This window comes from Miscanthus floridulus, chromosome 13, assembly GCF_019320115.1.
Source record: "Miscanthus floridulus cultivar M001 chromosome 13, ASM1932011v1, whole genome shotgun sequence".
Classification (NCBI taxonomy): Eukaryota; Viridiplantae; Streptophyta; class Magnoliopsida; order Poales; family Poaceae; genus Miscanthus; species Miscanthus floridulus.
In genome coordinates, this window is record NC_089592.1 from 77,978,521 (window position 1) to 78,000,742 (window position 22,222).

Sequence of the window (22,222 nt, forward strand, 5' to 3'; positions counted from 1 at the left end):
ATGACAGTTTGTGATTCACTGTCCAAATTCACAATCAGGCCACAAGTGGAAGATTGAAGGAGGAGGAAGCACGTAGATACTTTCAGCAGTTGATCAATGCTGTAGACTGTTGCCACAGTAGGGGTGTATACCACAGAGACTTGAAGGTGCAGTATTGTTCATCCTTGATTCTGCTCTTTGTTTGTATCATCAGTTATGATCAAGGAAATAGTATGAAACTTAAATGTTGATATTTCTCGTATGCAGCTAGAGAATCTGTTACTTGATGTTGCTGGAAACCTCAAGATTTCAGATTTCGGGTTAAGTGCTTTATCAGACCAGCAAGTGAAGGTACTATCGGACAAGATACTACAGAAATTATTGTGTTTTATTTCTTTCTGTTTCTTTCTTTCTTTCTTTTGGTTTCACTGCATTTCACTAATTTACACCATAATCTTTAACTAATTCAATGCTAGCAGAATGATGGATTGCTGCATACTACATGTGCAACACCTAACTATGTTGCTCCAGAGGTGATATTTTTTTTGTACATCTCTTCTTTTTTTTGTTTTAACCAGAAATAAGTTTGCCTAATACAGATTGATATCCAATATGTAGGTTATTGATGACAAGGGATTACCTAGGTGGCGCAGGAGGCCGGGCGCCGGAGCCTGCGTCGTCGGCGCGCGGGGGAGGGCGCCGGGTGCGGGACGCCGGGGGCCAGCCGCGGGAGCCTGCGTCGTCGGCGCGCGGGGACGGGCGCCGGGTGCGGGCGAGACGAGTCCAGGCGGCGGGCCGCCGGCGGGAGCGGCCGGCATGGGCGGCGGGCGCGCGCGCGGGGCGGCGCGCAGGCGCGGCGTTGCGGGCGGGGTGGCGTGCGGGGCGGTGACGGGGGCGGCGCGAGGATGACGGGCAGGGCGGGGGGCGGCGCTGGCAGGGGCGGTGAGGGAGCGAGGGCGAGGGGCGGTGAGGCAGGGGCGTGCGTGAATGAGTCTCGGCCGTGCCAGTTAAATCTTGGGTGAGGCCTTTGCCGAGTGTCCGCGATCCAGCACTCGGCAAAGCCAGGATTTTTTTAAAAAAACATTAAACATCTTTGCTGAGAGTCAAACCGATAAGGCACTTGGCAAAGACTATACTTTGCCGAGTGCTAACCCTAGCACACTCGGTAAAGGTATTTAAAAAAAACTTTTCTATTTCCTTTCCCTTTTCCTTAACCGTTTTTTCCAAATTTGTTCCAATACACTTTGAAAATACCTTGTCAAATTCACTCAACAATGCAAATTTAGCGAAAAATAGACCATGATTTCATGTAGTTATAGCTCAAATTCCATTTATATAATTGCAATTAAAAATTAATAATTATCAAATGGATCAAAAAAATCACTAAAATTTAACATGACACGATATTTGATGTCTATTGGCTATACAAAAAGTTTTAGAGTCAAACCACAACTCGACCGTCACTTTCACTACAAATCTTACCAGATCATTCTCAACAATCATGAAACTTCTTCGGAGATGTTTCGGTTTGTAAGCAATGTACGTGACAACTTATGCGACACCTTCTCAATTTTTTACCACAGCCTCCACATATGATATCATGACATCTTATCAAATTTCATGATTTTCGGACTTCCTTTGCTTTTTATTGAATTTAAAAACCATTCAACCACACGCTCGGGGTCGTGTTTCTGAAATAAGATGTTCGAAAACCTTATAATCTTATAGGTAAGGCCTCAAACTGGGTTGAATAACATGAATATCATTTTATACTCATTTTTTCCAAATATTTGAATCACTTGCAGTTCAAATTTAACTTAATTCAAAAAATTGCTTGAAATGCAATTAATTAGTTAAATATAGCAAATAAATTCAAAAATACACCAAACTTAAGCATGGAGTACCACATGTGGTGTGTGGAGAGGTGAAAAATTTTGAAGTGCAGGAGCCAAAAAAAATTATACTTTGCCGAGTGTCTACTTTTGACACTCGGCAAAGAGCCTCTTTGCCGAGTGTTGCCTTTGTACACTCGGCAAAGAGCTGACGGCGGCAGGCTGGTTTGACAGCGGGCCAAAATTTGCCGAGTGTGAGACGTTGACACTCGGCAAAGAAAGTCCTTGCCGAGTGTTACCTCTGAGCACTCGACAAAGAGGACGTCTTTGCTGAGTGTTGACCCTGAGCACTCGGCAAAGAGCAGCTTTGCCGAGGGTCGTGTCTTTGTCAAGTGTTCGAGTTTAGGCACTCGGTAAAGACATCCTTTGCCGAGTGCTCGATATAAAACACTCGGCAAAGTTCTTGGCACTCGGCAAAGCTTGCGATTCCGGTAGTGAACTACCCGGTTGGCGACGACGGCGGGCAACAACAGCGGTGACTGGCCCTCCAGTTCCCATGCCGCTACCGTGACATCATGCGTGACGCGTACATCCCCGACGTCCTAGACGTGGCTGCGAGGCTGGTGAAAGGTCCTAATGGCTAAAGGGGGTGAATAGCCTATAAAAATTTCTACAACAACACTTAATCCAAGTGGTTAGACAATTATAAAGCGAAGTAAGTGTTGCGCTAGCCTAGTAAAAATGCAAGCCACCTATCCACAATTCTAGTGATTATGATATTTATTTCACATAATGGCTAAGTCACTACTCTCTAAGTTAGCGAGCTCTCAAAGACTAACTAAAGAGCCTCACTGAAAACCCTAGTTTGGTTTGGATAATTGATGAAACCTATGTACTAACCTTTTATCATGAGTTTTGATATGAGTTAGGTTGATACAATCCAAGTGTGGAGCAATGGTGGCACTCAAGAGATGGTGATGATCACATGAAATGATGAGATGGCCACATGTGATGGTGATCAAGTGCTCAACTTGGAAAAGAAGAAAGAGAAAAATAAAACCCTATGGAGAACAAGACAAAGGTATAAAATAGGTTTTTGTTTTGGTGATCAAGACACTATAGAGAGTGTGATCACGTTTAGGATCGATAGCCGTACTATAAAGAAGGGAAATCTTTGGCTAAGCGGTTATCAAGTGTCACTAGGTGACATGATTCTTGCATATGCATTTAGGAATCTACTGTGCTAACCTTGACCCTTGTAAAATACTTTGAAAAATGCTAACACGTTGTTGACGGCTCTTAACTCCTATTTTTAGCCACCAACTTTCATATTAAAACTTCTAAAATAAACACCAAACTTAAAATTAGAGCTTATAACTAATCAATTCCATGAGTTTTGGTGATTTACCATTTGCTGGAGGACATGTCAGAATAACATGGAAAACGTGTCTAAAGTGTACAAGAAACGCAACATTACGAACATCCGACATGAGCTCAAGGGGAGAAGGCCCACTATCGGGCCAAACCAAGGCCTAACAAGGGGGAGAACAAGACCAAATCCAGATCAAACTAGCTCCAATTGGCGCGAAACCTCTAGAAGGCCATTCTAGAAGACCAAAGAATAACCCACGATGAAACTAGACTCAAGGTGGCCCATGCAGGGTGCGCCTGCACTTGGGTGCACCCCTGCTGGCCTCCCTCAGGTCCAACCTCCTCTAGTCAGTTCATACCGCCTTACCTACGTCGGTTCCCAAGGTTTCATCCACGTTCAGTGCATCTAGAATGGCGGTTTGGTGCATTTATGAGGGCATCAAGAGAATATTCCATGGAAGATCCCCTCCTCTCCACCTATAAAAGAAGGCCTCCCCTCCTCATTCCACACACACCACAAGGAGCTCTTCTCATACCATTTTCCAAGATGTAAAAGTAGTAGTAGTACTAGCTCGTTGGGAGTTAGGGAGAGATGCTCGAGTTCAAGAGAAGTCTTTGGAGTTCCAGTATAATCTTGTATCGGTCCTTTGTAAGACTCAAGTACTTTATATTTATCTTCTTTAATTACTTAATTGTCCTTCATGGTTATCTATTTCATGCTTTAGTTGGTTAACTAAAGCATGGTTAGTATAGTGGTTTACACTTTGACATGGGATCTCCGCTCGATCGAGTGCTCTAGTTATCATATGTGACTAGAGTAGTAATCGATAGTGTAGACATGCTGTCTTGACCATAGGTTGCCTGAGGTTGTGCCCAACCCTACAGATAGCTGTGGTAGCCCCATAGGTGATAGCTCCAACTAGGCCTTTGTAATCCACCATGTTCGGGTTGGTGTTTTCGTAGAACTTTTGGCAGCCTTCCCCTGACCACGCTTTCTCAACCCCCTCAAGGGTCAAAAAGGTACTGCTGCTCTGAAGTGTTCTTGGTGTGATCGCTATGTTTGACCTATGCTTAGCTAATCCCTCTGGTTTGAACTAGAAAAGAACCATAGTAATAGAGAAGTGTATAGGAACCTTGAGCTCTCCTGTTGTCCTCCCAGCTTAGCCTATCTACTCTTTTATCTTATCATGGAGTTCTCCTGTGTGTCACTTATACAAAACTCATATTTTACCACTTACCCCTACTTTAGTCTAGTCGGTATACTAGTTAGCAGATACATGATGGTTAACTATCAACTTCTTTAACCATTGCTTCCCTAAGGATAAATATGATACCCTAGAATACTCCTGGGTGAAAGCTACAACTGTATCCTTGCATTTGTGGATTTCTCTACTTGCGTTAACAAATACCAACACACATGAGCACATGAGTTGTACACACTGTGGTTAGCAACTTGGAAGCAAGGGTGAAGCGGTTGAGGAGTTAGAAAAAGAAAAGGGGATCACTGCACATGATCGGACGCTGGTCTCAGCTTGATCGGATGCGTCCGGTCAGTGTACCCTAGGTGGTGTGAGTGCTGGCCAAGAGGACCAAGTCCTGCCCGGATGCTGGACCAGACTTAGCGTAGCATCGGGTCTGGCGTGCAGTGAGTGCGTCGCTCGGTGGCGCGATCGGACGTGGGAGACGTCAGGCGACCGGACACGCAGGGGCTGCATTAGGTCTACGCTAACGTATGCTGATGCATGCTTTGTGAGTGAGACGTGTGAGGATCGAACGCTAGGGGCATTAGGTCGATGCTGATCTGGCGCATCCGGTCATTGAAAAACCTCTCGGTGTAGTTTCTGTACTCGACCAGACTCTGCGTTGCGCAGCGTCACGTCGTTTCTAACGGCACGTCCGGTCATCACTTAGCCGTTAGCGCTAAGTCTTTTGACCATTGAGATCGGGTGACTACAGTTCAAAGAGGTAACGTGTGCGGCCATCGAGCGACCAAACGCTGGGGACCGGACACTGGACTACATCTGGTCGATGTGTCCGATCAGCCCTATGTAGAGCAACAACTCTATTTGTTTGAGGGGGGGTCTATAAATATACTTTGATCAGCTTGGGGCTCTCTCTCTTGGCACTTTGACATCCTTGACATCCTTGTGAGCTTAAGCAAACACCTCTCAGTCATCTCCATCATTGATTCATCATCATAGTAAGATTGGAAGTGATTCCAAATGCATTTGCTTGAGGGATTGCATCTAATGGCATGTGGGGATCGTTGTGGCTGCAAATTTCTTGTTTCTCTTGGTGGTTGTTACCACCTAGATGGCTTGGAGTAGCGGAGGAGCATCAGCATGAGTTGGTGATTGTTCGTGGCCGTCTCCCGATGATTGTGAGGGGTCTTGTGCCTTCCCCGGTGGAGCACCAAAGGCAACTCTAGTAAATTGCTCGTGTCATTGAGCTACCTCACTTGTGGGTAGGTTCTTGCGGCACCATTTGTTGGCTAGGTGTGTGATACCTATTAGCCGCCGAACCACCAAGTGTTGGTCGACACAACAGGGACTAGCGTGCCGGCAAGCATATGAACCTCAGAAGAAAAATCCTATGTCCCTTATGTGATTGGAATTCTCCCAGTGATTGGATTATCTTCATATTATGATTGGTTCATTCCTCGACATGGCGTTATAATCACCCTACTCACCCCTTATATTTCTTGCAAACTAGTTACCAAGCTCTTTAGTGTATTTAGTCTTTGAGAGCTTGTTAGTTTGGTTAGTATGGATCTTTAGTTAGTCTTTGAGAGCACACTAGTTTAGTGAGTAGTGACTTAGCTCTTGTTTGTACCTAGTGTTCGTAGCAACTAGAATTGTTGGGGTAGGTGGCTTGCAACCCTTGTAGAGCTAGAGCAAAATTGTATTACATCATTTGTTATACTAATCAATTGCTCTAGTGCTTTGTAGAGTTTTAAATAGGCTATTCACCCCCCCTCTAGCCATATTAGGACCTTTCAAGTGGTATTAGAGCCATGGTCACTATTTGATTGAAGGCTTAACAACCTCGGTGTCAAAAGATGACTCAAATTATGTTCAACCATGTGGGGGGCAAACCACTGTTCTTTGATGACACATGCTATGATTATTGAAAGAAAAAGATGAAGATGTACCTTGGTTCAATCAATGACCAAGTGTGGAATGTGACCGAGAGTGACTGTGATTCTTGATCCGGACAATCTCACCAACAATGACAAGGCCAACAAGCAATGCAACACAATAGCATTCAATACCATCTATAATGCCATTGATTCAAAGGTGTTTGAGCAAATCAAGGATTATGGTAGAGCTAGTGAGGTGTGGAAGAGATTGGAGGAGACATATGAGGGCAAACCAACGGTCAAGAGTGCCAAGTTGTACATCCTCAAGGACAAGTTGACAAGCTTCAAGATGAAGAATGATGAGAGCATTTCAAAGATGCTCCATAGATTGGAAGTGATCATCAATGACTTGAAGACTTTGGGTGAGAAGATCAATGATGATGATGTCTCTTATCAGTTCTTGATGTGCTTACCTCCAAGATTTGAGACATTAAGATTAATCATCATTAGAGGAGGACTGAAGCAACTAACCCCCAACCAAGTACTAGGTGATGTCATAACATAAGAGACATACCATGTGGAAAGAGAAGGGGTTGATCAAGAAGAGAAGAAGGATAAAGACAAGAAAAAGAAGAGTGTAACATTCAAGGCTTGCTCATCATCCAAGAACAAGGGCAAGTCCAAAAAGGAAGAATCAAGTGAGGATGAAGATGCTAGTGATATTGATGATGAAGCCATGGCTCTCTTTGTGTGCATGATGGGCAAATTCATGAAGAAGAAGGGCTATGGTGTAAGAAAGAGAAGAGATCATAACAAGGAGTATGTGAGAAGATGCTACAAGTGAAGAGTAAGGATCATGTTGTAGCGGATTGCCCCTACAATAGTGACAATGATGAGGATGATAAGAAGAAAGAAAAGAAGGAGAAGACTGAAAAGAACATGATCTTCCAAAAGAAGAAGAAAAGTGGAGGCTATATGGTCACTTGGGATAGTGATGGCTCATCCGATGATGGTGATTCTAGTGATGGTGACAAGAAGTCTCTCAAGAAGGCACTAGTAAGCATCGCCATCAACAACAAGCCTTCCATCTTTGACTCTCCATCGACTTGCCTCATGGCAAAGCCTACCAAGGTAAATATGATGTGAGTGATGATGATGATTGTAAAAGTGATAATTGTAGGAGTGATGATGATGATGAGGAGTACACAAAGGATGAGCTCATGAACATGTGTGAGCAAGTACATACTTGCTTTGAGATGAAGAGAAAGGAGTGCAAAGAATTACGCAAGAAGGTCAAATCTCTTGACCAATCCTTTGACGAACTCAATGCCACTCATGAGAGGCTAATGAAAGCCCATGAGAAACTTGGCAAAGCTCACTCAAAGCTTGAAAAAGCTCACTCCTCTCTCCTCGAGCAAGTCAAGAAGGAGAAAGCTAAGAAGTAGCAAGTGATTGTGTCATGTGATGTGGGACTAACATGTGATATTCTTGATGAATCTTTTTATAAGCCCACTGTTATTGCTCCCACTAATCCTTCTTGTAGCACTACTACTTCCACTTCATCTTTGAGTGACGATTTTACTTGTGATGCCTCACTAATGGTGAAAAATGAGACCCTCAAGAAGGAGGTCAATGAGATCACTCTCGCCTTAGGCAAAACCTTTGGTGGTGAGGACCGCTTGCTTATGTGCTTGGGTAGCCGAAGATCATCTCTCTACAAAGAGGGATTGGGCTATACCCCTAAGAAAGATAAGACGACCTTTGCTCCTCACAAGACTTTTGTAAAGAACAGTGGTCGGTTTTGCACTAGTTGCAAGCAAGTTGGTCACAAAGAGCATGATTGCAAGAACAAGAAATCACATGCTAATGTATCCTCAATTAAGTTTGATTCTTGTTATTTGCTTACCAAGGGTGCCAATGGTGTGAAGGCTAAGTTTGTTGGTACATCTACGTTGGGACCAAAGAGCTATTTGGGTACCAAAGAGCTTAGTGACTAACCTTCAAGGACCCAAGCAAGTTTGGGTATCTAAAAGGAATTAATCTTCTTTTATAGGTCAATTATAAAGCCAGAGGAAGGCATTGGGTGCTTGATAGTGGGTGCACACAATACATGACCGGTGATTCAAGAATGTACAATTCAATCAACACAAATGAGAGCAATAGGGTTTATAGTATCACATTTGGTAACAATGGCAACGGCAAGGTCAAAGGGCTTGGTAAGATTGTAATATCCAATGACTTGAACATTTTCAATGTGCTACTAGTAGAGAGCTTGAACTTGAACCTATTGTTGGTAGCTTAATTGTGTGATCTTGGTTTCAAGTGCATATTTGGTGTGGATGATATAGAGATCATAAGTGTAGATGGCTCTAACTTGATATTCAAAGGATTTAGATATGAGAATTTATACTTGGTTGATTTCAATGCTAGAGAAGCTCAATTGTCAAGATGTTTGCTCACTAAGTCTAACATGGGTTGGTTATGGTATAGAAGGCTTGGTCATGTTGGAATAAAATAATTGAACAAGTTGATTAAGCATGACTTTGTAAGAGGCTTGAAAGATATCATATTTGAGAAAGATAAGCTTTGTAGTGCATGTCAAGCCGGAAAACAAATTGGTAACACACATCCTAAGAAGAGCATGATGAGTACATCTAAGGCATTTGAGTTATTGCACATGGACTTGTTTGGACCAACCACATACACTAGCACTGGTACAAACACATCAATGTTGAGTGAGTACAATGTTAGTCATCCATTTTGGACCAAAACAATCAACATGGCTTGCTACTATAGCAACCACCTCTATTGTCACCCAATGATAGAGAAGACACCATATGAGCTCTTGAATGGAACAAAGCCCAATATTGCATATTTTCAGGTTTTTGGTTGCAAATGCTACATATTAAAGAAAGGCACTAGATTGAGCAAATTTAAGAAGAAATGTGATGAATGATTCTTACTTGGTTACTCCACTACTAGCAAAGCTTATAGAGTTTGGAATTTGACTAGTGATACTCTTGAGATGGTTCATAATGTGGAATTTGATGAAACCAATGGTTTCCAAAAGGAAGATGAGAATCTATATGATGTGAGAGGCACTCAATTGGTCAATGCAATAAAGAACATAGACATTGGTGATATAAGGCCTAGAGAGGTGATTGATGTTGAAGATGACAAGAATCAAGTGCTCTCTAACTTAAATGGGCAAGCTAGTGGTTCTCATGATCAAAATCAAGCTAGTACAAGTGATGACAAAGAGCAAGACCAACAACATGTGGCTAGTACATCATTTCAACAAAATGATCAATCAAGTGCAAGCAATCAAGTTCAAGTGCTCCAACCAATAAATATTGCAAGAGATCATCCATTGGACTCCATAATTGGTGATATTTCAAGAGGTGTGCAAACAAGATCAAGATTGACATCATTTTATGAACATTTCTTATTTGTGTCATCCATTGAACCTAAGAAGATAGATGAAGCTTTGAAGGATGTTGATTGGGTGAATGCTATGCATGAAGAGCTAAACAACTTCACAAGAAATCAAGTATGGGAATTAGTTGAGAGGCCTAAGGATCATAATATGATTGGAACTAAATGGGTCTTTCACAACAAGCAAGATCAAGATGGGATAGTTGTAAGGAACAAAGCAAGATTAGTGGCTCAAGGTTACACACAAGTTGAAGGTATTGACTTTGGAGAAACATATGCCCCAGTTGCAAGATTGGAAGCAATTAGGATCTTGTTAGCCTATGCTTATGCCCACAACATCAAGTTATACCAAATGGATGTGAAGAGTGCATTTCTCAATGGGTATATCAATGAGCTAGTCTATGTTGAACAACCACCTAGTTTTGAAGATGAGAAGAAACACAACCATGTCTACAAATTGAAGAAGGCTTTGTATGGATTGAAACAAGCACCAAGAGCATAGTATGAGGGGTTGAGGGATTTCCTATTCTCTAAGGGATTCAAGATGGGCAAGGTTGACACCACTCTCTTTACCAAGAAGATAGGCAATGACTTTGTTTCTGTTGTAAATCTATGTTGATGATACTATCTTTGGATCAACCAATCAAGACTTTTGTGAGGAGTTTGGAAAGATGATGGCAAATGAATTTGAGATGTCCATGATTGGAGAGCTTAGTTACTTCCCTGGTCTTCAAATCAAGTAAATGAAGAATGGCACATTCGTGAGTCAAGGCAAGTACATCAAGGATATGCTCAAGAAGTTTGAAATAGATGATGCTAAAGCTATTAGTACACTAATGGGGACAAATGAAAACTTGGATAGTGATGCTAGTGGCAACATGGTGGATCAAAAGATGTATCGGTCTATGATTGAAAGCCTACTCTATATGACCGCATCAAGGCCAGATGTGATGTTTAGTGTATGCATGTGTGCTAGATTTCAAGCCTTAGCTAGAGAGAATCATTTAAAGGCAATCAAGAGAATATAGAGGTACTTAAAGCATACACAAAATGTTGGATTGTGATATCCCAAAGGAGCAAGATTTGAGTTGATTGGATATTCGGACTCCGATTATGAGAAAGAGCACATCAGGCACATGTCAATTATTGGGAAGATCACTTATATCTTGTTCATCAAAAAAGCAAAATAGTGTAGCACTTTCAACTATTGAAGCGGAGTACATTTCGACCGATAGTTGTTATGCTCAATTACTTTAGATGAAGGCTACTTTGAGTGACTTTGGAATCAAATTCAAACAAGTGCCATTGCTATGTGACAATGAGAGTGCAGTGAAGCTCACCAACAACCCGATTCAACATTAAAAAACAAAGCACATAGATGTCCGCCATCATTTCATTAGAGATCACCAACAAAAAGGGGACATTTACATTGAGAGTGTGGACACCGATGATCAACTTGTCGATATTTTCACCAAGCCACTTGATGAGAAGAGGTTTTGCAAGCTAAGGAATGAATTGAACATACTTGACTTCTCAAATATGTGTTGATGCACCCCCATTATATGACATGTCTCTCCTTCGAGCAAAGCAAGGTAAAATTGATTGACATGTCATTCATACATTGCTAAGGACTTGTTTAGTGCATGTAGTCATTCCTCACATGTCTTAGGCTCATTCATGAAAATCAAATGGATTTAATGCTTGTATGGTACCACTATTGCTTATATGTTTAAAATGATCTAGTCGTAGCATACGACATATTTGTGGGCTTTGTGAACCTAGTGTTTAATCTAGAAAATGAGCTATAAGTATTTAACTCAACATGGTCAAGATAACCCTTGAAATGAGGTGTGAAGAAGCTTGCCCTTGAATCAAACTGAGTTAAATATCTTTTGCAAGTGATCTAGATTGAACCAAATATGGGAATATGATCCTCACTTTACATGGTTTTACCCCAACCTATCTAAAATTTGAGCTCACCTTTTGTGGTATTTGATACCAAAGGGGGAGAAGTAATTCATAAAGATTGTAAGATAGGGGGAGCAAATAAATGAAATGACATTGTAAGGGTATCAATTAAAATTTGAAGCACACATGTAGGGGAACAAGCTCATAAACTTGTTTGATGCATTTGAATGTGCATTACATATGTTTGCTTGCATAACACAAGTCTTTAAATTCCTCATCCATGCTTGTGTGGTGTATGCAAAACTAGCATGCATAGGATGATAGTTAGATGTGCCTTGCTCACTTTTCAAGTGGTACTAGAGCCTTGCTTATAATGTTGATCTCACGAGGTATCTAGTGTTTGTGTTTTGCAAGAGCTATCTAACTAACCATGGTGCTAAAGATGGTATTATTGGCAACTACAATTGGTATCATGCTTCAAAGGTCCATTCTTTACACCTTAGCATCATTTGGTAGCCATTACTCTCCCACACTTCCTCTTCCATGCATATGTGCAAGCTTTCAAATCCAAACTCTTACAACATATGTAGGGGGAGCTAATGCTACCAATTTGGGTTTATGAAACTTTTCCATATCTCTTATAGATGGTAAAATGCGTGGGCAAGCAACATGAATCCAAGAAAATTTCATTGAATATCTTTGTGAAAAGGTTGTCATCAATTACCAAAAAGAGGAGATTGAAAGCCCTAGTTTGGTTTTAGATAATTGACGAAACCTATGTACTAACCTTTGTCATGAGTTGTGATATGAGTTAGGTTGGTACAATCCAAGCGTGGAGCAATGGTGGCACTCAAGAGATGGTGATGATCACATGAAATGATGAGATGGCCACATGTGATGGTGATCAAGTGCTCAACTTGGAAAAGAAGAAAGAGAAAAACAAAACCCTATGGATAACAAGGCAAAGGTATAAAATATGTTTTTGTTTTGGTGATCAAGACACTATAGAGAGTGTGATCACATTTAGGATCGATAGTCGTACTATAAAGAAGGGAAATATTTGGCTAAGCGGTTATCAAGTGCCACTAGGTGGCACGATTCTTGCATATGCATTTAGGAATGTAGTGTGCTAACCTTGACCCTAGTAAAATGCTTTGAAAAATGCTAACACATGAGCACATGAGTTTTACACACTATGGTTAGCAACTTGAAAGTAAGGGTGAAGCAATTGAGGAGTTAGAAAAAGAAAAGGAGATCACTGCACGTGACCGGATGCTGGTCTCGGCTTGACCGGACACATCTAGTCAGTGTACCCTAGGTGGCACAAGCACTGGTCAAGAGGACCAAGTCCTAACCAGACACTGGACCTGACTTGGTGCAGTGTCAGGTCGTGGCGCGCAATGTCAGGTTGTGGCGCGCAGTGAGGGCATCACTCGGTGGTGCGATCGGATGCGGGAGACGTCAGGCGACTAGATGCATAGGGGCTGCATTAGTTCTACACTGACGTATGCTGATGCATGCTTTGTGAGTGAGCCATGTGAGGACCGAACACCGAGCACATCAGGTCGATGCTGATCGGATGCGTTCGGTCATTGGAAAACCTCTCGGTGTAGTTTCTGTACTTAACCGGACTTCGCGTTGCATGGTGTCAGGTCTTTTCTAATGGCGCATCTGGTCAACACTTAGCCATTGGCGCTAAGTCTTTTGACTATTGAGATCAGGCGGCTGTAGTTCAAAGAGGTGACCTATGGTGGGCATCGGGCGACCAGACGCTAGTGACCGGACACTAGGCTGCGTCTAGTTGGTGCGTCCGATCAACCCTGCACAGAGCAACATCTTTATTTGTTTGAGAGGGTCTATAAATAGACTTTGGCTGGCTTGGGGCTCTCTCTCTTGGCACTTTGACATACTTGACATCCTTGTGAGCCTAAGCAAACACCTTCCACTCATCTCCATCATTGATTCATGATCATAGTGAGATTAGAAGTGATTCCAAGTGCATTTGCTTGAGATAGCACTTGGAGATCATTGTGGCTGTAGATTTCTTGTTTCTCTTGGTGGTTACTGCCACCTAGATGGCTTGGAGCAGTGGAGGAGCATAGGCATGAGTTGGTGATTGTTCGTGGCCATCTCCCGGTGATTGTGAGGGGTCTTGTGTCTTCCCCGGTGGAGCGCTAAAGACAACTTTAGTAAATTGCTCGTGTCATTGAGCTACCTCACTTGTGGGTAGATTCTTGCGGTGCCATTTGTTGGCTAGGTGTGTGATACCTATTAGTTGCCGAACCACCAAGTATTGGTCGACATAACTGGGACTAGCGTGCTGGCAAGCACGTGAACCTCAGGAGAAAAATCTTGTGTCCCTTGTGTGATTGAAATTCTCCCGATGATTGGATTGTCTTCATATTGTGATTGGTTCATTCCTCGATACGGTGGTATAATCACCCTACTCACTCCCTTACAATTCTTACAAACTAGTTGATAAGCTCTTTAGTCTTTGAAAGCTTGTTAGTTTGGTTAGTGTGGCTCTTTAGTTAGCCTTTGAGAGCACACTAGCTTAGTGAGTAGTGACTTAGCTCTTGTGTGTACTTAGTGTTCATAGCAACTAGAATTGTTGGGATAGATGGCTTGCAACCCTTGTAGAGCTAGAGCAAAATTGCATTACGCTGTTTGTTGAACTAATCAATTGCTCTAGTGCTTTATAGAGTTTTAAATAGGCTATTCACCCCTCCTCTAGCCATATTAGGACCTTTCACTCACTAACCAAACTAACAAGACACAAGCTAGCTCTCAAAACTAGTTACACTAAAGAGCTAAGCTACACTAAGAAAGTAAATACAAGAGAGGTAGTGAGTTTATACCGCCGTGGCAAGAGAAGATCAATCAACCACAATGAGTACCAAATGAATTCCTCGGAGACAAGATGACACAATGATTTTTCACTGAGGTTCACTTGCTTGCCGACAAGCTAGTCTCCGTTGTAGCAATTCACCCACTTGGAGGTTCACGCGCTAATCGGCATCACACGCCTAACCCGCAATCTGATGCCGCACAACCAACACAAGATGGGGATCCACAAGCTACGAGCAATCCACTAGAGGACCTTTTGTCTCTCCATCGGGAAAAGGTCAAGAACCCCTCACAATCACCACGATCAGAGCCAAAGACAATCACCTTCCTCCGCTTGACGATCCTCGCCGCACCAAGCCATCTAGGTGGCGGCAACCACCAAGAGTAACAAGCAAAATCCACAGCAAAACACAACCACCAAGTATCTCTAGATGTAATATCAAAGCAATGCACTTGAATGCTCTCCAATCTCACCAAATGATGAATCAATCAAGCTAAGTGAGTGAGAGAGTGTTGGCTAAGCTCACTAGGATGTATTCTTAATAGAAATAGCCAAGAGGGTGAGCCCAAGCCGGTTACCACGTTTATATAGGGAGACCCAACGAATAGAGCTATTGGCCCCCTGTCTACACTGATCTTGAGGCGATCGGACGCGCTGGTCAGGCTAATCGGACGCACTAGCCCTAGCATCCGATCTCTAACCATTGTCCACGTGTCCCCCGTTATGAAATCTGTGCCGCCAGATCCCAATGGTCGATTTCCATCGCGTGAGTGTTTAAGTCACGACCGAACGCCGAACAGACGCGCCAAGCCAGCGTCAGGTCACGCGCGCATGTGAGCCGCGCAGGCAAATGACCAGACGTGCTGCTCCACTGACCTGACTCACAACTACACCATGTCAGGTCACTTCCATAAACTATGCAGAGAGGAATTTTGACGACCGGGCGCGTTAGATCGACAACGATCGGACGCTACCCTGAGTCCGGTCACCTCTGCGCTGCAAGCTGAGCCCCAATAAAGCCATGTCAGCGTACGTCATCACCGTCACGTCTGGTCCTTCACCTGGACCAGTGTCCGATCATAGACCGAGGCCGCGCCCTTCTCTGCGTGTGATGACCGGACGTAGGGTCAGGGTCTGGTCACTGCCAAGCCAGTATCTGGTCAACCCTGAGCTGCTCCTCCACTTCTGCAACTTCACCACCATTGCTCAAATGTGTTAATCACCAAGTGTATCACCTTGTGCACGTGTGTTAGTAACTTTTCACAAAACATTTTCAAGGGTGTTAGCACTCACTAGAATCTAAATGCATATGCAATGAGTTAGAACATCTAGTGGTACTTTGATAACCGCATTTCACGACGAGTTTCACCCCTCTTAATAGTACGACTATCTATCCTAAATGTGATCACACTCCCTAAGTGTCTTGATCACTAAAATAAAATGGCCCTATCAAATATACCTTTGCCTTGAGCCCATATTGTTTTTCTCTTTCTTCTTTTTCAAGCTTTGAGCACTTGATCATCACCATGGCCTCCACCATCTTCATGATCATCATTCACTTGCTCCACCACTTGGATTAGTACTAACCTATCTCATGATCACTTAGAGCAAAGGGTTAGCACTTAGGGTTTCATCAATTCACCAAAACCAAACTAGAGCTTTCAGCTGCGGCTCAAGATGAGGGAGCAGAAGCTCTACACCAACAGCGCCTACTGCGGTGGCTTCAGCGGCGTCGGACTGGACGCGCACGGGATGCTGTGGTTGTCGCATTGGTTTGCGTACCCATCCACGTTCGACATGCTCGCCATCGACTCGGCGCTCCGCGATGGCATCCACGCGGACTTGCTCCGCTTCGTGCGGCGGAGGGAGCACTATGCGTGCTGGCCGCGCCTGGAAGCGCGGGTACCTGCTCCACGGCCCGCCGGGCACCGGCAAGACCAGCCTCATCACGGCCATCACCAACCTCCTCGGGTTTGACATCTACGACCTAGAGCTCACCACGGTGCAATCCAACACCGAGGAGCGGAGCAGTGGCGTCGCCGTCGCGGTGGCGTTTGCGGTTGGGAGCAGGTAGTTCAACATCTGACAGTGGAGTGTGAAAGAAAAATAAATACAGGGGGTTTCTATAAATATAAACATAAAACGAAGGGGTATGGACTATTTATGCATCACTCGTCAAGGTTTTGGACCAAAAAATGCACTTTCAAACCTGATGGACCAAATCGACACACCCTCACAAGTTAATGGACCATCTATGCATTTTACTCTTAGCTAAAACATTCATGAGGTGCCGAATGAGTCTGAGTTCCTGTGACAACCAAATATCTTATACTCCATGAATATCTACAGTAACACCTGCATGATTCCGCATCAAACTACCTTCAAGCAAGTAGCAATCACATCATGGGCACTAAAATGAGCAGCAGAGCAGAGTGTGGGTCAGAGTTGGGAATGTCACCTCCGTCCCACGGCATATCATCTGGCCTGCAAAAGCACACGAACCTCTCATCGGCACAACAGATGTACCGACCCAAGGATTGCATACTTGATAATCATGAGCCTCATCATCTTTACATAGAAAAATCTATACCAAAAGCTATTAAGCCTGGCACTACTGTCCGATAGTCTGGCAGTACCATCGGACAGTATGCAAGAATAGGCAGCATAAGCATATATATCCAGAAAGTTCACTATCTTCATAGCAACAACCTTCTTGTTGATCATTACTTTTTCACCATTTTCTCAAACGCAGACCATCATAACAATGCACACACACAAAAAAAAAAAAAAGGGAAACACTCGATTGGCAGACAGTGAACTTTAGTATTTTTATATGCTCAGTATAACTTGGTCTTTTAATTTGGGCGTTCACCCATGTTTAGCAACGAGACAACTTTAATTGACATTATCACTTTTTTTCAGCTGCCAGGTCACATTTTAGAAAGATTAGAGAAACTGAAATGAGAGTATCACAAGGAAATCAACATCCTAGCTGGATTGTCCTGAAATCTATTCAGTAATCACATACTGATTGCTGTGCTGAACTGAAATAAGCAATGCCTCATTTGGATTATTGTTTCCGGTATCCCTTATTTCTCAAACTCTTAACGCCGTAGCATAGATACATCCAGCTTCTATCTATCAAATTAACAGCGATTATCGAACAACCACAGTAATTATTAAGTACAATGATACCTCCAATGTATTGATTCTCGTGTGGCATTTCCATAAAAATATCTGCCTAAAATCACTTTCCAGTGCACCTAAAACAAAATATATAGATCGTGTTTCTACCACGTGAATGAAGGCAAAACATAAGAAGGATATGATCCATGCTTGCTACACAGTGAATTGATGGCATCCTCCCCAGCAGTTTCTCCAAATTCAACGAGTCCAAGTTCATCTGAATGAATCCCACCAGTAATGAACGCAGACGCGATTCCTGACGCATTTGCTCCTTTGATGTCGTAGTGCAGTGAATCACCCACCATGATACATTCATGAGCATCAACACCTGCTAGGGACATCGCTGATGTATAGATCACCTGACAAAACATAACACATTAGTAGCTAACACAAAAGGTTCTCCGCACCTACCACACAAGAACAAAATTTTAGCAAGGAAAAAACTATAGAAGGGTGCACTAGCGTGTGGTTCATCATATTCTTCGGGTGCCATTGCAACTTAAGTATCATGCTGATGCTGATGTGGCTTGATGACAGATATGGGGGGGGGGGGGGGGGGGGGGGCAAGCTAAATCAAGTTATGCTTAACAAATTGTTGAATAAAATCAAGTGATTTCTTGAGAAATCTGAAGACTGAGGAGGAGCCATGTCCCTCGATTAAGCTCCGGTGCTGCATGCAGATAGAGTTGAATGGTTCCTTTTCTTTTCTCGAACATGCAGAAAAGATGCAGTTGCATTGTTCTTTAATCTACATAAGTAGACATGCAATGGTTAGTTGAATACCTTATCAGGCTTCCCCATCCATTTCACTTCACCACCAAGACTCTCATATTTAGCTGCCAGAGTGCCTAAAAGGAGAGATTGCATTTGAGTGAATAACCAGAAATGTACAAATTAAAGGCAACATAGGCTTACATACTAAGCAAAGCAAAAGCTTTACATCATACTCTTATAGTTAAGCAATATCTAAATTGGTAGTGCAGCCATTCAGATTCATTTTAAGCTAAGCGACATAGGAGTAATACTTAACATCATGATCATAAGCCATGAAACAACACACGAGTGGTGGATAAAAGCATGCAAAAAAAGTTGAGAAGTCCAAAAGAAAGGGTTTTAACAGTGTGCAGTAATCCAGGGAGCTTGGGCCCTATGGAATAACAGGAACAGTTTTTTTTTGTGCAACCCCATTGCTGCCATCAGCACAACGGCCCCGTTCGCTGGTCTGAAACTTGGCTGAAACTGGCTGGTTGTATGAGAGAGAAACACTGTTCGGCTGGTTTGATGAAAAGTAAAATACAAGGGGGAGCAGCCGGCTGGTCTGGAACTTCCTGACCAGCGAACGGACCCAACACTTCTTTAAAGATGAGTTCAATGTTTTAAAGGTGTCGCCTAGACGTCCAGACGTACCCAGCTCGCCTTGGGAAAATAGTGGTGCCTTGTCGCCTAGGCGTCCAGGCGACCTAGCACCGGCCTGGACGCCTAGTCGCCTTTAAAACACTGGATGAGTTGAGGCTCTGGTGCCTAAAAACTCCAGGAGCTAGTTTTTTTTTCGTCGCGGAGAGGGTCTAGTGTGAGTGTTTTTAGTAAGGTCGGTTCATTGTTTACATATACATTAGGTGATTAACTTTGGTGCTTTGTTGAACCTTCTCTTATCTCCTAGGTGAGGTAAAGAGGTTGCTTTGTATGGGATTCTTTCCTCCTTTTTCCTCTCTACTCTATAATGATACACATCTGTCCAGCGTGTTCGAGAAAAAAAAACCAGGCATGACACGGAGATCTCGAGCTTCAACAGTGACATAATCTGGATTAGCTACCACCATTGGAAGTAGCTTTTCTAGGCCACGCATTAGAACCTGCTCAAGCTCCTCGAGACTTTTGGGAAGAGGATCACCAGACGGTGAAGCAAGGGCTTAAGTACCGTGGGCTAATATAAACTCTGCATCATCAACATTGTTCACAACTTGCAAACCAAGGCCCTATAGTATGAGAAAATGAAAAACTGATTAGAATAAATCCATTCCGATGCTAAGTGGAAGTGGCAGGAGACAAACCTCGAGAGAGATTGTTCCTCGATCGCCCCAAGTGATATGGATACACTTCCTTCCAAGGGCTGCAAACCACGGGTCGTTTCTCCTATATTCATGGATTAATTAAATCGTAGAGGGGGATTAATAGACAGTTTATGTTGCAGTAAAATGTAGATAATTTTTCTACAATTTCCAGTAAGTCACATCACGGGACCAATATTATTACATACAATAAAAATGAACTCCTCTGGCTGGTAGTGTAAACGTGATTAGAATACCTTGACATTCATATCTTGTACAGGTGTATATATAGCTGGGGTGGCATGCAGCCAACCAAACAGGCAAGATTACAGGCACAATCAATCAAGGGTAGCCTACCATAAATACAGACACAATCAATTAAGGGTAGCCTACCATAAATACATCAGCCTACTATAATTACATTGTGCTAACACTCCCCCGCAGTCGGAACGAGAGCACAACGAACGTTCAGGCTGGATCGAAACTCCTGAAACACAGAGGTTGGGAGACCCTTGGTGAAGACGTCGGCGTACTGAGATGTCATTGGGACATGAAGAACCCGAACTTGGCCAAGGGCGACTCGCTCCCGAACAAAATGGAGATCAATCTCAACATGCTTCGTGCGCTGATGCTGGACTGGGTTGGTGGAGAGGTAGACAGCACTAATGTTATCACAATAGACCAACGTGGCTCGGCGAGGTGGGTGGCGAAGCTCCATGAGTAACTGACGCAGCCAAGAAGCTTCAGCGACACCATTTGCCACAGCTCGATACTCGGCCTCTGCACTCGAACGAGAGACTGTGTGTTGACGCTTGGAGGACCAGGACACCAGATTATCCCCGAGGAACACTGCATAGCCAGAGGTCGATCGACGAGTGTCGAGGCAGCCGACCCAGTCAGCATCAGTATAGAAACAAGCTCAGCAGGTGACGAGAGGCGCAGAGTCAAGCCAAGTGACGGTGTGCCCTGTAAGTAGCGTAAGATCCGTTTGAGAGCAGCAAGGTGTGGCTCTCGAGGATTATTCATATAGAGACAGATCTACTGGACGGCATAGGCAATGTCAGATACTAGAGAGCGCTAGCTAAACTGTGGTAGTGTGTGGAGTCAGCAACTGGAGGACCATCTACAGACAATTTGGAGTGCAGGTCGACGGGTGTGCTGCAAGGCTTGCAAGCACTCATCCCAGCGCACTGCAAAATATCTAGAGTATACTGCCGCTGAGAGAGGAATAAACCGTCGTCATAGTGTGCGACGGAAACACCAAGAAAATGATGAAGATAGCCCATGTCTGTCATAGCAAACTCACACTGTAAGGCGGCAATGATATGTTGAAGAAACCCAACTGAGGAGGCAGTGAGAACAATGCCATCACACATATAATAGCAGATAGGCGGTGTCGATGATATGTAAACAACAAAGTATCTGACTTGGCCTCAACAAACCCAAGGGACAGGAGGTGTGTGGCAAACCTAGTATGCCAAGCATGAGGAGCCTGCTTCATACCATAAAGAGATTTGTTGAGTGGACAGACAAAATCCGGACGGGACGAGTCAACAAAACCGGAAGGTTGGACATAGTAGACTGTCTCTGTCAGAGTGCCATGTAAAAATGCATTCTTGACATCAAGCTAATGAATGGGCCAATGCTGAGAGATGGCCAAGGACAGAACCACCTGAACTATCACTGGCTTGACCACTAGACTGAAAGTTTCATCATAATCAATACCGGGGCACTGTGTGAAATCCCGTAGAACCCAACAAGCCTTGTAGTGATCAAGAGAACCATCGACGAGTAGTTTATTACGATAAATCCACTTGCCGGTTACCAGATTGACGCCAGGGGGCCGAGGAACAAGACTCCAGGTGTCATTGGCGAGAAGTGCATCATACTCAGCTTGCATAGCAGCACGCCAATTGAGATCTGACAGAGCATCCCGAACAGAGCGCGGCAATGGTGACATGGACATAGCATGGAGGTTTAGACGATCCACGGGCTACGCAATGCCAGCCTTGCCACGTGTGCGCATGGAATGCGCATTGGTGACCGGGGTAATGGAGATTGTCCTGGTGGCAGTAGTGTGGCTGGTGCCGCTGGCAACAACCTGCGCATGAGCATCAGGGGTAGTAGAACCGACAGCACTCGGAGGCGCCGTTGAGGATGAGGCGGCAGCGCGGCTGACAACAGCGCTGGTCGGCTAGGGCAGCATAGTAGAACTGGGCAGTAGTGGCCCAGGCGACTACAGCATAGGGGCATGGCTACAGGACCATGCACTTGCATAGGGCCATGCACCGATGGTGATGAACCTACAGGTGCGGCTACAGGGCCACGCACGTGCATAGGGCCATGCACAGCATGCGGCACGGCGACAGCTGATGGTGGAAGACCTACAAGCATAGCACGGGCTCTAGGGAAGGGAGCGGTAAAATCATGTTCATCAACTAAAAAATCCAGGGCGGAGGATGCCATGGGCGTGGTGGACATGGCAGAGAAAGGAAAAAAAGATTCATAAAAAATGACATGTCAAGAGATGAGAATG

General features: G+C 43.9%; 1 protein-coding gene across 1 annotated transcript; it reads right to left on the reverse strand.

Annotated features, from left to right (window-relative positions):
- Positions 1–17,742: 17,742 nt before the first annotated feature.
- Positions 17,743–20,230, reverse strand: LOC136500104 (uncharacterized). The gene is made up of 4 exons (XM_066495513.1): positions 20,153–20,230; positions 19,557–19,614; positions 18,422–18,486; positions 17,743–17,997 (listed from the first exon to the last, which is right to left on the reverse strand). Exons 1-4 carry the CDS (start codon positions 20,228–20,230, stop codon positions 17,743–17,745), a joined length of 456 nt encoding a protein of 151 aa, XP_066351610.1.
- Between the last annotated feature and the right edge of the window lie 1,992 nt (positions 20,231–22,222).

Excerpts from the sequence above, each read along its gene's own strand:
- LOC136500104 (XM_066495513.1), bottom strand. The coding sequence starts at position 20,230 with ATGACATCTCAGTACGCCGACGTCTTCACCAAGGGTCTCCCAACCTCT. Across the intron at positions 18,487-19,556 it reads AGAGTTTATATTAGCCCACG|GCACTCTGGCAGCTAAATAT; the intron begins GTACTTAAGCCC and ends CTCTCCTTTTAG. Across the intron at positions 17,998-18,421 it reads GGATGGGGAAGCCTGATAAG|GTGATCTATACATCAGCGAT; the intron begins GTATTCAACTAA and ends ATGTTTTGTCAG.